The sequence below is a fragment of the Alosa pseudoharengus genome, unplaced genomic scaffold (assembly GCF_046254945.1).
Source record: "Alosa pseudoharengus isolate Yale_2024_CS ecotype anadromous, Long Island Sound unplaced genomic scaffold, YU_APseudo_1.1 YU_APseudo_1.1_scf_14, whole genome shotgun sequence".
In the NCBI taxonomy this organism is placed as follows: Eukaryota; Metazoa; Chordata; class Actinopteri; order Clupeiformes; family Clupeidae; genus Alosa; species Alosa pseudoharengus.
The window spans coordinates 15,283,020-15,298,449 of NW_027468609.1; the positions used below are offsets into that span (position 1 = coordinate 15,283,020).

Genomic DNA, 15,430 nt, shown 5'->3' on the forward strand with positions numbered 1-15,430 from the left:
CTCACCTCTGGAGAGGGCATCTGCTCCCCGCGCCTCCCCTCTTCCTCCTCCTCCTCCTCTTCCTCCTCCTCCTTGTCGACCTGCTTGGGCGGCAGCAGCAGTTTTTCTTTGGGCAACTGCCAGTCGCACTTGATGATCTCCACGTTGAGCTTCTTCATGGTGATGGACAGTGGAAGCAGCTTCCGGGCCGCCGCCGTCTTCCACGCCGTCTTGACCGGTGCCGGGGACGACGACGACGAGGACGCCGCGGTCGCTCCCGAGGCCGTCGCCGGGCTGCTCCCGCTCTGGGGGTGCGAGACGTCCCGCCCGGGAGAGCCCCGGAGGCGCGGGCCGCGTCGCACGCCGGACTCCGTCTCCTCCTCCTCGTTATCTTCCTCCTCCTCGTCCTCCTCTTCCTCCTCGTCCCCATCGCTGCGCCGGCGGCTAGGGGAGGACTGCTCCTCTCCACTGGTCATGCTGCACTGCCTGCGGGGCTGCTGTCGCCGAGGGCCTCCCCCTGCGCCTCCTGCTCCTCCTGCACCACCTCCTCCTGCACCTCCTCCTCCCGCTCCTCCCTCCTTCTCCCGCTCCACGGGTCCGCTGCGTGAGCGCCGGACCTTGCGTTCCGGTTTGCCGACCTTTCGCGGTCGGGCGGTGGAGGCGGATGCAGATGCGGAGGCAGAGCCCGCGGTGCCGGGCGGCGTTCCGCCAGGCTCCTTGTCCACGTAGATGAAGGTGTAGTTCTCGTTGCGCTCCTCGTTGGTCATCAACAGGGCCGCCTCTGCGTGGCCGACGCCCACCTCCCACTGGGTACGCTCCCGCTGGGACTGAGGCTTCAACAGCTGGAGAGAGAGACGGGGGGAGGAGGAAACAAGCGAGCGAGAGGTTAGAGTGATAGTTAGCATCAATACCATTTGTAATATTAAAGGAGAATTACAAAGATCTTTCACATAGATCTCTGTTTCCTGACATCGCCGAGTACTGTCAATACGGAAAAAAAACGAAAACAATCCGTTCTAACTAGCTTGAATTGCTGCAGCCAGGCAGCTACAGTGCTATACTCTGGGGGCATGAGCAACTCGAGCAAGGTAGAACCGATTGTTTTCAGGGTTTTTTTCATACCAACAGTACTCGGTGACCTTGAGGAACAGAGAGATCTAGCGTATGTGAAAAATCGCCAGAATTCTCCTTTAATAGTTAATATGCATAGTGTTTATATGGCCAGTGGTCGCTTAGTGGATAAGGAGCTGGGCTAGCAAGTGGTTCAACTACCGGCTGCCACCGTCGTGCCTCTGAGCAAGGCACTTAACCCTGTTGCTTTTGGTAAACTGGTCCTTCTTAGAAGATTATCAGAATCAGTTTTTTTATTGGCCAAGTATACTTACATATACAAGGAATTTGACTTCGGTAGATGTTAAACTCTGTATACTTAACAAATAGACATGTAGTAGTACAAATAGACATGTAGTAGTAAAACATTCAATAGACAATAGTAATAAAGACACATACTGTACCTTTATAACTACTACTGTGTTGCTTTGGGTAAACTGGCCCTTCTAAGATTATCTAAGTCACATTTGGATGAAAGTGTCAGCCAAATGATTTGGTAAAACTAAAATTGTTTCTGCATGCCTGTTTGTGTGTCTTTAAGCGTACTAGATGCACGCCACATTTTAATATATAATATGCAGTTATTACATATAGATATGCCCCATGGTAGTCTTATCTGTTACCTTAACAGCTATAGGAAGATATTTTCAGTGGCATCTGCGTTTTCAATTTCTTTTTATGATCAAGACAACATCCACCTAAACCCAAAGATGTTAAAGCGATTCCGATGATCCAGGCATGTATTTGGAAACCACGTGGTCTCATCTGTACCTTCTGTCTCTCGATGGGGTTGGTGCTCTTGCGGAGCGTATCCGCCTGAAGCTCCTCGAACTGGGCCTGGCCCTGGTACTGGACCACCCTCTTCTCGTGGATCCAGGCCCGCTCCGGAACACTGCCGAAGAACTGCACGTGGTACTCCCGATGACCTGAGGGAACAGCAGCAGCAGTCTTAATGAGAAAAAAGAAACTCACACACTCCCGAGTCTCAAGCTCAATTTCTTTCTTTATTTATTGAAAGCCAAGTCCACAGACTGATGTGTTTCTGCCTTGTGCCATCTTCAGTGTCTTACGAACAGCACAGTCTTACAGCAACCCAGCCTGTAGGACACTTACAACTCACACAGTCAACACAGGGGTAGCACTTCTGCATGAAAGTAGCAAAGAAAGAAAATGTTTGTCGTCATGTTGCAATCAATTTCATACAATTGAAAATCAATTGTAGGAGGCTGTAGGACGCAACACAAGTATCTCCAAAAAGATTACTCTGCATAAGCTTAGCCAGAGTGTGCGTGAACCGAGCAGGGGTAACACTGGCAAGTTCCGCAACGCTACAGTTCCGCCCCGTCTCCACCCCCAGGGAAAATTCAAAATAGAGTATTCTGATTCAAATCTGACTAGTCACCCAGCAATGACAAATAATCTGAGGGACATTTGATTAGTGCACCCTCCAAAATATAAAGCCAAACATTTTGCTCCCTCTCTCCCCACCCAACTCTCTCTCCTTTCTGACTTACTATCAGTCTATCAGTCCTCATCATCATCTTCCTAGTTCTACACTACATTCAGTCTCTTCCATTGCCTCTCTTTTATGTCTACCTTATTTTTGCTTTGCAAGCACTTGTATTTTCTTCAGGGTAATTATTATAGCAGAAAATTATTATAGCACCTATTGCTATAACTGTGCAACACACTCATCATCACCATCAGTAAATTCACTGCAATAGCTGCGCTCAACTGGAAGAGCGTTGGGGTCGCTTGCTGGTGTCTAGGGCTGGAAGATTGATCAATTTTTAATTGAAATCGCAACTTGAACTAATGCAATTAGCAAATGGTGATGGCTGTCATTAATTGTGCAGCTCACAACTCTGATTATTTGGGAGTACTCTGCTACTTCCTGAGGCAACACAATGAATGTGTACCAAATTTTTAAAAAGCAACATAGGCAGCAGTACAATGAATGTACACAATAAAGGCAGAAATAGTGCTGGTCTAGCCGAAAAAGTATGATTTCAGAGTATTTTCAAAATTCTGATTTTGTTTTTTTCAAGTCAAGCATCATATTGTAAATTTTGAACTGAAATTTGACTTTCAAAAATGTAATTAAATAGAATAGAAGAATCCACTCATCTTTCATCTTTGGCCTCACTGACACCTGAGGTGCATTCAAATTCGGCAAACATTGACGAACGTTTGTGGCGAACATGTTTTCTCTGAACAGTTTAATTTGAACGATTTGGTGTTAACATTCCATTGTAACGGTAATTGCATTGTTACCTTCATCAAGCTCCCATCCAGCTCCACTGAATGTTCGCAGAGAACTACGTCTTCAGACTGTTTGCAAACGTTTGCCAAAAACTCAAGGCTTACTCAATTTGAATGCACCTCTGATACATACACAAGACTTAACAATTAATAACAACCATGTATCTACAAAGCTCCATACACCACGTTATACACAATACTGGCTGGTGCCTCACCTCGCGTGTTGATGCGCGTGTGGACCTTGATCTGGGGATCGCAGGACACCATGCAGGGCCACCAGGGGTAGGTGCCCACCTTGGCCCACACCAAGTCCCCGATATCAAACTCCTTACAGCAGCCCGTGCCAGTGATGACAGTGGGAAAGTGCTTCTCAATCTGCTTAAACAGGATAAACACACAGACACACACGGGCTTGTCAACATAGCTTATGGTGATTAGCCAAAGCCTCACGGTCTTAAAGGACTTAAAGCGCTACACCTAGGTGCATCTGCGGACAGCGAGAAAGGAAGCCAGCACAGTCTTAGAGACGCAGAGGAAGTGTCAAATGCAGTGGCAATGAACAATAATCAGGAAAGCACTGCAGATATAAACAAAAAATGCTCAATTGTCACCAGCTAATGTGACATAATGCAATAACTGCACATAGATTGTGGCATTATGGCTGCAGTAGTAAGCTCTTCAGCTTATAGCTGCACATGTAACTGAATGAGTGGGAGCAGGTAAACTCCTGTTTGAAAAACTACAGCCACGGTCCCATTTCCACTCATTGTGGCATAAACAAAGCAGCACACAGAAGTGAACTGCATCAAAGAGAAGCTCATTACACAGCCTTCAGATCACCTCTGGACAGCAGAGCCTCCTGGTGCTTGCTTAAAACTAAAATCCCTAACTTTGAAGAGAAAAGTGAGAAGAAAAACTAACTTTCTGTTCCTTCGCCTCTGCTTTGGGGCTTCTGATAATCCGCGCCAGCGGTTCGTCCTTTGATGCGACGACGCGTCTCTCCAGAGGGGGAGTGGAGACGGTCACCTCGGGGCCTCCTACCCTCCCTCCTCCTCCTCCTCCTCCTACCGCTGCCTTGGTGAACGGCGGGGGCTCGTGCTCGGAGAGGAGGCTCTGCCGCCCGCTCCTCCGTTTCCTCTTCTCCTTCTTCTGCTCGTGGCGTCGGCGCGAGGCCTCCCCCGCCTGGAACTCCTGCAGCAGGTCGCCGCACAGCGCTGACTCGAAGAGCTCGCGCCCGTTCTGGTACGTCTTGATGATCTTGAGCTTGATCTCGGGAGAGTTGGTCTTTTTGGGAAGGACGATGCCGGGCTGGAGGGGACTGGAGTCGGCGGATCCACCACCACCGCCGCCGCCACCGCTGCTGCAGCTGCTGTCGTGGGTGGAGAGGAGAGGGGGAGAGGAGGGCATCTGCAAGGGGGGAGGTGGGGGCAAGACGGGAGTCATGAGAGGTGGAGGGGGTGGATGGTGGTGGGGGGGGTGGTGGTGGTGCTGCTGGGTGGGCATCAGAGGCACGTTCTGGGTGTGATGAAGGTGAGGGTGAGGATGAGGATGGTGGTGATGCTGGGGCTGGTGGTGATGAAGGCTCAGGTGGGGAGGGGGAGGTGGCGGTGGAGGCGAGGAGTGGTGTGTCGGGGGTTTCTCCTGCACCACCGGCGGTCTCAGGACCGTCGTCCCTTCCCCAAGCAGCATGCTGTGCTCGCTGTAGCCGCGGATTGCACCATAACCATTGGCCGAGCCGTTAGGGAACTGCGAGTACAACGCAAACTTGGCCTGGGGGTCGTACGCACTCACGGCAGCTGGGTAGCCGTTGCCCACCACCGGCACGTCTTCGGGAGGGTAGGTGAAGCCGGGCTCCAGGGCCGCCTCGTAGGAGGGGGGGCCGCTGGCGTCGTCGCCAGGGTCGCTGACGGCATCGTACACGTCCTCCTGACGGATGTTGGCGGAGTCAATGAGCTGGGGGGGTTGCTGAATTGTGTTTCCCATGATCCGTTGCATGAAAGAAAAGGAGAAATCCATTGTTCTGCTCCAGCATCCTTAGGTTTCCCTTTTTCGTACAGGGCCTGAAAGGGACACACACACACACACACACACACAAACGAGAGCATTAACTCACTCTAAATGCAGACATCACATCTCAAACAGGAATATGTTCATAACAGATATTCTTCCTTTCCTAAAGAAAAGGTGATAGGAGGTGGTTTTCAATGTACAGTAACATTGGAACAAGCTTCAAAATTCTGTTGCACAATACAAAATCCTGTGTACAAAAAGTCCTTTCGACATGTAGGCCTACTCTCAATCTACACCGACCAAAGCAACATTAACTACCAAAAAGCTGGCTGGTTGTGAGTTTTCCATGTCTTATCAGCATTAAGTCTAATGTTGGGGCCAGAAAAGTAGATACTATAAACAAACAATACAACAATTCTCAGGATCCTTATCTACGTTATGATGTAACTTCAATGTAATGTATGTTTTGTGTTGTTTAGGCCTATTTCATTTGTAGCATATGGGTCGATAGGCCATCGTTACTGTGACATCAACTTTATTAATCAAAGTTAATTAAGAATAGAACAAAGGTTTTTTACAAATGAATTAAGTTTGAATCAATCACGACGTCTTGTGAGAGTTGTGTGAAGTGCCACAGTGGTGGGGTTTCTTGATTAATATCCCTGTCTGTTCTTAAATACGCACACGGCCCTTATCACGTTGTTTAAACTTTTGCACGGACTAGAAGCATTATCTTCAAATTGCCCAACGCTATTGAGTTAGCTAGCCAGCTAACAAGCTAGGTTTAACCTAATCAAAGCAAGATCATGATAACATCCTCTGTACTGCTGAATATGTAGCTAAATTATTACAACCACGAAAAAAACACGAACGATCATGGTGTTGATGGTGTTCGTGAAAAATCACAGTGTGGAATATATGTGCTTTATAAGGCGATGGACGCAGCTGTATTGGGACAAACTTGGTACCCGGTTGCCTTTGATATCTTGAGGACTGCTAAATGGATCTACCGCTAGCTAGCTATCGATTGCTACCCCTGCATAACAACAGTGACTTCAACACTACCCAATCGGGGCAGGTGATAAAACACAAGCATTTCTGTACACCATTCGAAATAAATGGCACCAACATATTTTTTTCTGATTTTGACTGATGAAATAAGGCTAGTTCCTTGATAACGCATGATGCGGATGACCAAAACCATAACGCCAAAACACGAACATATCTGCCAATATGGCTGCCATTGCCCCTTTAAATCAAATTGGCTAGATTACATTTCCACCACTCGTTATATCGAGGAAAAGGAAAGCCAGAAAATATGAACTCTGCTGTACAAAGCGTAAATCGCTTTCCCCTGCGCTGCAAACCGTAATGAAATGCATAAGCTATTCGAAAAGCAAGGAAATAACAATAGAATGAAAACGTCTGTACCTTCAGCGTGTTCCATTCTAAACAAATGCCAAATATTAGATCCCTGCTTCTGTTCACACAAATACACTATCATAGAACGATTTCAAGAAAGCAGCGATAATGTGCTTCGTCGTTTCTCAACTCTCCGACGGTAATGTTTTTTTTGAACGGGGACTACACGCTCTGTCCGATCTTGGTCTCCATAGTAGCTAGTATTGTAGCCGTAGATTCGGGAGAGGCCCGGTTTTTTTGCAGGATGCAAGACCGACCTGGGGAAATTTGGCTCCTATATATTTTATTCTAGCTATCTCCCTCCCTCTAGCTGTAACAAAAGCGCCCTGCTTGGGCCTGTCTTCTCTCAGCGCCAAAACCAAGTCGCCCCCATTGGTTGCAGTGATGAATGTCTAAAGCATGTTGGGATGAGTAGTTTTTAATGATGATAACGTTATTGTCTTCAAATAATACATTTGCAGCGGATAATTTCTTAGAAATGAGTGAACAGAGACTGTGATGTCAAGGTATCATCAACTACATTAAATAAGTGAGGTAGGATGTATGAAAAGAAAATCATTTTGAGTGCATGTGGGCTTAAAGAAACGCATACTTGTTATGCAGCAGATGTGTGATGAAATGAAACTGCGTAGCCACGCTTCTCCTTTGACAGTTGATAAGCCAATTGACAGTAAACATCCAGCTTGTGCATAAGACGTAGACCCTGCCCCGATGATTAGGCCCTAGTTAAAACTCACACATTTCTTATTAAACGCATCCATGCAAAATCCAAACAGCTATAGCATAATAAACAGTTACCTTGACAAATAGAAATTGAAGAGATGTCAGAGTTGCTGAGCCATGAACATATAATAGCCTATGCAGCACATAGGCTACTCTTACTTTTCCAATTTCATAATATGAAGGGTAGATCCTATAGCCCAAATCAAATGGCTTGAACATGACTGACAGACTTTTCTCAGTTGCTTTGGTGCATCTCTCAGATCATAATTGAAATTCTCAAAACTGCTTGTCATATATCATCTTATCACATGTCAAAGCAAATGCACGAATTTCTCCCAACCTTGAACAAACAGCAAGTGCTTTAGTAGCCCATGCACTGATTGTGTACAATGATTTTTTTTTTACATTTTAAATTGCTATGTCATTGGTCAAAATGCACTATACTGATATGCTGAATAGTCCTGTAAAAAATAAATCATAAAACAAATTTAATCTTTTGAGTCATTACATGCAAAGTATTGAACAAGTTGTCATTATGGTTGAGCATAGCCTCAATTGCAAAATCATGTCGTTTGTTACAACATTGAGAAGATCGGACCTTATCTGACACAAGATTCAAGTCGTCTGCATTTACCTTACCCTGCTGTGCTTATACCACCTCCCCAGGTTACACAGACACCATTAGGATTCATTGTAAATGAACATTATACTGTAACAAATGTTTACAGTAAATGGTTTACAGAGTGAAATTAAACCAAAACTGTCACAGAAGTCCTGGCAGGGGGCACTGTGGCGCAACAGGCTACAGGGTCCGAGTCCCCCCATCCAGTGTTGGGCAAGTTACTTCAAAATCGTAATGTTTTATGCATTACTTATTACGGTCATTTCAAAGTAAATTGTTACATTATAATATTACTGTCTCCGAATTGTAAGGCATTACACTACTATTGCATTAGGCTACTTTTAAGTTACTTTCACCAAAATATCTAGAAATATGGATTTGCCATTCTAAATGCAGTTTATTACGCTCAATGCAGCTCATTGCTCTTCCAATGGATGGAGATGTGGTATAGCATAATGACTGAGCTAGGCTTAAGTCTAACAACAGTAGAATGCAATAGGCGCAGTGCTCATGTTGTAATACAAGGAACAATAGTCAGAATTTTATTAAAAACCGACAAAAGGTCAAAGTCTGGTAAATTGTGATATAAATACTGTAACCTAGGCCTGCTCATTAAAATCAAGAAAGCCTACTATATTGTAAATCAAAGCTTAATAAAGACATGTCAAGATGGTGGCATCAGTGGCGATTCTAGACATTTTTAACAAGGATGGCACTGGTGAGGCACTGATTAATTCAAGGGTGGCATGAGGCAAAACAACCAGATAAACAGAAACAGGCTCAAGATGTGAAATTAGCACAAATTAGGGAAACCAGACGCAAACACCATACTCATAAATTGAAAGGAAAAAAAAACACAAATACCTTACTCTCACATAAAATGTCTTTGTATTTGAATAAAATAATACAAACATATTAAAGTTAATTATCTAAGTTGTCTGTCCCTGGGCTATGCTGTGCTAAAACAAATTCCATCATGGGGACATTAAAATATAATCCATTTTATTCTATTCTATTAAATGAAGATATACAAATATACTCATCCAATACATTTTCCCCCCACAATAACTTATATCTATGTGCATCTATTTTTGTAGCTGTTAAAATAATTTGACCTGCTTTTTTGTATATTTGTTTATTTTCTTTAAAGTTCTCAAGAAACTTGAGGGTGGTATGAAGGAGTGTATTGTGTATGTGTATGTGAGCAATTTCATCTTCCTAAATCTCAATATTATGATCACAACAAGTGTGGGCAAATTATTAATTACATTTTCACGTGGGGTAACTTGTTGCAGGGCAACCACACCGGTTCCATGTCTTCCGATTGGATGATTAATGATCAGTAAAGTTCTCAAGAAACTTGAAGTTGGTATGAAGGAGTGTATTGAGTATGTGAGCAAACATTGTTAACGTTGCACATGGGGCAACTTGTTGCAGGGCAACCAATTAATCGGTTCCATGTGTTCGAATTGGATGACTAAAGTTCTCAAGAAACTTGAGGTTGGGATGAGTGTGTGAGCAACCTACATGTTACTTATCTGCCTGAATCTCAATATTCTGATCACAACAACTGTGGGCAAATTACAAGTCAGCACCAGTGCTGCATTCATTGTTTTTCACTTTTATAATCACATCACCAAAAGTAGGTTATTGGTTTTAAGTATTTGGCAGTATTTTTAAACTACAAACCTATAAAGTATTTTGATACAAAATACGATGCCATTTTTTTCCAACTAAATCAAATACAAATTTGTATTTTAAATACATCAGACATGCCTATCCCTGGCTGTTGGCTGCAGTAACTCAAGCTAGGTAGTACTTATTGTTTTGTGTTTGTTTTGTGTTTATGTTAGTTTTGATCCAATTTGACAGCTTTGCTATGTTGCCCACCCAAAATTTCTACCAGCCCACCCAAATATAGTAGCCTAGCCTAGATTAGAACCAGCCCTGCCCTGCATGTAGACATATTTTACGATAATAATGGAGAAAATGTTAGCAAAACTTTAGGTTTTTGTTAACGGAATCTCCCTCCCTCATTCATCTATTTGCGCAACAGCCCACATTCTGCGTTCAATCCAGCGAGACAAGTGAAATAAATGTTTTTTTTTTTTTTAAGTGGACATCGCCATAGGCACGATATTTAGGCTACCCCTGTTAGGCCTACAAAAAGTTGCGAATTAAGGAGTATTTCCTGATCGGGGAAACCTTTCGGTCCGCGGTTCTATAATATCATTCAATTGTGCCGCAAATTAACAGACAGAAGTGGGGCGTAATTTAAATTCATGGCTCCGTAGACCAGCAATCTACTTGTCGAGGAGGCTCATAATTTGAGAAACGCTGCCGATCAGACAGAAAGCTCTGGGAACAGAACGCAGGCATATGATTTTGTTGTCACGCGCTACTATGGAAAATGAACTTTATAAAGACTGGCTCGGCCAATTAAAAAAAAAGGAAAAAGTATGCCAGATGGCCAGTCCAGCCCTGCGTTCAGGAATGATTTAATTATTAAAAGCAAAAGTGGAACGTGCACAATGTTTCATTTATCCCTCCTGATCTGGACGAATAAAACAGGTATTGGGGACGAAATAAGCATACAGTTTAGCCAAAGCTATGTAAACTTCCAATAATTTCAATATTTTACAACAAATGCTTGACTGATTGAATGGTCATACATGTCATCAGAATATCGCTACCTGTAGCCTAGATGCGACGAGTGTTTAGTGAGTAGGCCGAAGCTTGATGAACCATAAATTAAAAGTTTTTCTTAACATTACATTAGGACATTATTACCATTAAACACTTTTACAAAAGTATAGGCCTAGCCTACAGTTAACACTTAATGACCTATCAAATGTCGGCGACTTAAGTGTGTGATTAGATAAATAGGCACTGGCAGATGCAATAGGTAAATAGATATCTTTGCGTGTTAGCAAAAGCAGTAGCCTGTAGGCCAATAAAGGCAAGCGTGTTTGCCACTTACATTTCTGACGTCTGATACTTCAAACTGCTGCAAGTGCATCAAGAAAGGTCCTGCCTTAGACCATGTTAATGGCCAATTGTAGACTAAGATTTGGGGGTGGCACCTGGGGTGGCCAATCGAATCTCAAGGGTGGGCTGTGCCACCCGGAGCCACCCCTCTGACTCCGCCTCTGGGTGGCATTTCGGTGCCCTAAGTAAGTGGCTTTGAGTGAGTGACATTTAAATGATAACTCAAACACCTAAAGTAAAATAAAAGGCCTATTATTTACAGACCATTAGTGTGTGTTTTTAAACATTAATTTCTAAAGAGATGCTGTTTTCTTATAAATGGTGCACTATCACTTTAAGAGCATTGATCTTTACGTTCTCATAATGCCCTTTTGCCAGCTCTTGTTTACAAGCCTTGTTGACATTGATAGCACAATATTAACAATATGCACAATGTTAAGTTGTTTTAAGCAGCCTTCATTGCTTTGGAAAGTATGCAATGAAATGTTGCTTCACATTTCGTTTTGCAAATAAGAGTGAATTATGAGCCTGGTAGCCTATCCACCTAGCTATCTGAATGGATTTTTTTTTTGTCGACTTTTTTGCTTCATGTAAATGCTTGGAAAACGAATTATTGAAGACCCAACAATTCTATTCTAGTACTACGTGGTGGACATTGAGAGAACCCAAAAAGTATCAAACTTGCATGTACCATGGTGTTAGTGCATTCAGTATGGAGAGTATGGAGTCAAAATAGGGTCATTAATATTGAGAGGTTGTATAAAGATGTTCACATGTGTAATAAAGTTTTGCAGCTGTGCAAAAGGAGTTCTGCATGTGAAAAGAAATTTCGTACCTGTAGAAATATTTTGTACATGTGTGAAAAAATTTTGTACCTGTAGAAATATTACGTACTTGTGTGAAAGAAATGTGTATCTGTAGAAATGTTTTGTACATATGTGGGGGGAATCTGTAAAAATATTTTGTACACGTGTGGAAAAAATATGTACCTGCACAAATACTTTGTACGTGTGTGAATCTCCTACGCGATGCTTTCCTGCGCAACACTGAAAGTACGAGTGTGAAACTGAGATACATGCTTACGGACTTTTGACCCTAATTTTACGGCCTTTCTGAAGGGCCAATCAACACATTGCTTACTGCCAACCAATCAGCGTTTCCCACCGACCACCTAGATTTTGGTGCTAAACAGATTGGCTTCATATCGAAGAGTATACTCAGAGCCCGTCTATAATGTCTTATTAGAAATTCTCTGGTATACTCTTTGATTGGGGTTGCAAAATTATAAGTTAATTAAGAGTGACGTGGTAGCTCAATTTATACTGTGATCGCAAAAAGGGTTGAAGCGGAGCCGTAATGTTAACGTTAGCTATCCCATCCGCTTTTTAGACTGTAACGTTATAGGTTAGCTTCTAGCTAGCAGTAATGTTGACGAAATAGTTTAATTATTCATTCCATTTCCGAAAGGGTGATTCAGTGGTGTCATTCATGATTAAAAACAGTAATACTGCACACACATTTATGTTTATCTGCTATTATTATTTGATATGAGAACACGTTTATTTTATCACCCTTTGCAAGCCTATAATAATAGCCTAGTGGACGGCAAAAAGACGAATCAAATGAATGGGTTGTAATGGGACATCCACAGCTAGGAGATTATAGTGAGTGAGATTATAGTAATGCCCTTCCAGGACTGTTGGTTTGTTGTTTGGAATACAACATCCCATTTTCTTACATAGTTTTGTTTTCTTTGTGTTTGGGGAGTATTTTAACCACACGGTTATCTCGTCAGTTTATGAAGCACAGCAGCGGTTGCTATAGCAACCATAGACTGAACAGGACGGTAGACTACCAAGCAAGCAAGCGCTTAGGCAAAGTCTATGGCAAGATCTGAATGTAAATGGATAAACCTGTTCAAGCGTTTTCTTTATTTCCTATTTCTTTCAATTATTTAACTTAAGACATGTAAGAATTAAGCCTACTTATTCGCTGGGCAACGTACAAACTGACGAGTTACATTAGCCCTAGCACTATGAGCTACGATAAACGTCAGCTAGGATAGCTATGGCAGCTATCATACAGTTATTATGTCATGTTCTGGTATGATATTCTTAACGTTTTGACTATGTTACAACTGATAAAAGCATGACAAATAAAGTAACCAAATCGCTTTGCAATATTTTAGTCCAGAAATACTTATGGGTGTTCATTTACAGTAATGTTACGACCTATCTGCCCTTGTTGTTACCACCAGTTTTAATAACTAATCTAGATCTGTGGGTTAGCGGCAAAATCTGGGTGGTCGGTGGGGAACGCTGATTGGTTGGCAATAAGCAATGTGTTGATTGGCTCTTCAGAAAGGCCGTAAAATTAGGGTCAAAAGTCTCACACTCGTACTTTCAGTGTTGTGCAGGAAAGCATCGTGTAGGAGATTCACACATGTACAAAGTATTTGTGCAGGTACATATTTTTCCACACGTGTACAAAATACTTTTACAGATCCGCATTTTCCCCCCACATATGTACAAAACATTTCTACAGATACACATTTCTTTCACACAAGTACGTAATATTTCTACAGGTACATAATTTTTTCACACATGTACAAAATATTTCTACGAAAATTCTTTTCACATGCAGAACTCCTTTTGCACAGCTGCAAAACTTTATTACACATGTGAACATCTTTTCACAAGCTCTCAATATTAAAGACCCTATTTTGACTCCATAGTTCTGACATTGTAAACGTTATTGATGAAGAATGAAACGCAGTTTGCAGTAAAGCTACTCATTGGTTACATTTGGGTGCCTCCTCTGTCCTTTGCCCTACGCAAAGTGCGTGATGCGCGTGGGAGCGGTACGTGGTACTGCCAGGCTACACGAGCTTTTTCTGCATTTCTATCCCTAAATGCTCTTTCATTCAAGTTCACAGCTCAAAGCTGACATGCACTAGAAGAGCATATTTTGTGTTTTATCAAGAATCAAAAAGATTAGCGTGGCGCCACTTTAAATGTTTCATTAAATGACTTGTGCTATTTCGCAAGGCATAGTGAGATCTTTCGGTTTCGCACACAAAGTGCACTAACTATTATGTTCTTCATATCCTTGTCTCTGAAAATAATGAGCGTAGGCTTATGTCCATCCCGCAAATAGAGTCCGACTTCGAGTCTGCTGCAGCCACAGTCTTCTTCAACCAGTATCAGGAGATAACATTCTACTATTTTGCTCAGATTTTTTCTCTTGCTGTTCTCGCGGTGGTGTTTGCGAATATGTATCAAAACAAAACACCGCTTAATTTTGGGTTAAAATGCATTGTAACGTGCGTTACTGAAGTTTGTACCGAGTAAAATATACCCTTTTTTTGTAATGCCTTACCGCGTTACCGCAAACAGCAATATATTACAGTAATTACATTACTTTTGTAACGCATTACTCCCAACACTGCCCCCATCCACCCATATGTATGTCTATTGTGTGCTCACCTGATAATCACTGAGTGAGGGTGACCCCAAGGAATATGAAACTGCTGACCCTCTCCAGCGTTTCCACTAATAGATGGAGGTGTCAGCTGAATCCTTTTGGATGTACTATGTTTGTGTAAAATATATGTGCATGTGTGTGCCGGATTAAAGACTGTTTAGGCCCTGTTCAAGGGCACAACAGTGGCAAACAGGAATCAAACCCACAACTACACCACCTCTGCCATACGCTCAGACATCATTTCAGCCCATTGACTGTGTAGTCTGTAGAATTATTTCTCATATCTATGGCTCAGTTGCACAGTTGTCTGTCAGGGATATTATTCCCACAAGATTCATACGAGATGCTGCAGAAACTTAGCCTAGAAATCTAGACGCGCCCCTAGCGGCAGCTAGTCTAGCAACTCTCCGTTGGCTTGTGAGCTCCAGAAATCGAAACTTAATCAGGCCAATGAAATCGTGTATAGAGTAGTTAGGTGGGCTTAACATAATGATTGATGGCAGAGTTGCAACGGTTTGGCTTGAATTCCCTGCTACTTGAAAACAAATAAGATGGATGTTGCTGCTGGTGAACAGTGTGACATGAGTTAAGCTTTTATTAAGTTGGCAAACGTTTGAACTAGCCAGCCTGCTGGTTGGAAACGCATATGACTCATAGCGCTGCCGCTGTCCTATTGCGTGCAGAGGGAATTTGAAAGACAACTGATTATCCCACCCCTCGGACTGAGCACTGCGAACGGTGAGTGCCCAGACCCTACATTTTAATGTGGGTCTGGCTCGTCAGGCTAGCAGAAACTATTTCTCCTTGCATAACACATACTGTATAACCAAC

General features: G+C 42.9%; 1 protein-coding gene across 3 annotated transcripts in view; it reads right to left on the reverse strand.

Annotated features, from left to right (window-relative positions):
• nsd3 (nuclear receptor binding SET domain protein 3) overlaps positions 1 to 7,070 on the reverse strand; it is a 34,910-nt gene extending 27,840 nt beyond the window's left edge. For 2 of the 3 annotated variants that reach the window (XM_076283955.1, XM_076283953.1), the window contains exons 1-5: positions 6,793 to 7,070; positions 4,273 to 5,411; positions 3,567 to 3,729; positions 1,861 to 2,015; positions 6 to 821 (exon numbers count right to left, since the gene is read on the reverse strand). In XM_076283955.1, the coding sequence (XP_076140070.1) occupies positions 6 to 821; positions 1,861 to 2,015; positions 3,567 to 3,729; positions 4,273 to 5,367 (2,229 nt within the window). In that variant the 5' untranslated portion in view covers positions 5,368 to 5,411; positions 6,793 to 7,070. The remainder of the gene's footprint in view (positions 1 to 5; positions 822 to 1,860; positions 2,016 to 3,566; positions 3,730 to 4,272; positions 5,412 to 6,792) is intronic. The other variant, XM_076283954.1, reaches the window with a different exon arrangement.
• Between the last annotated feature and the right edge of the window lie 8,360 nt (positions 7,071 to 15,430).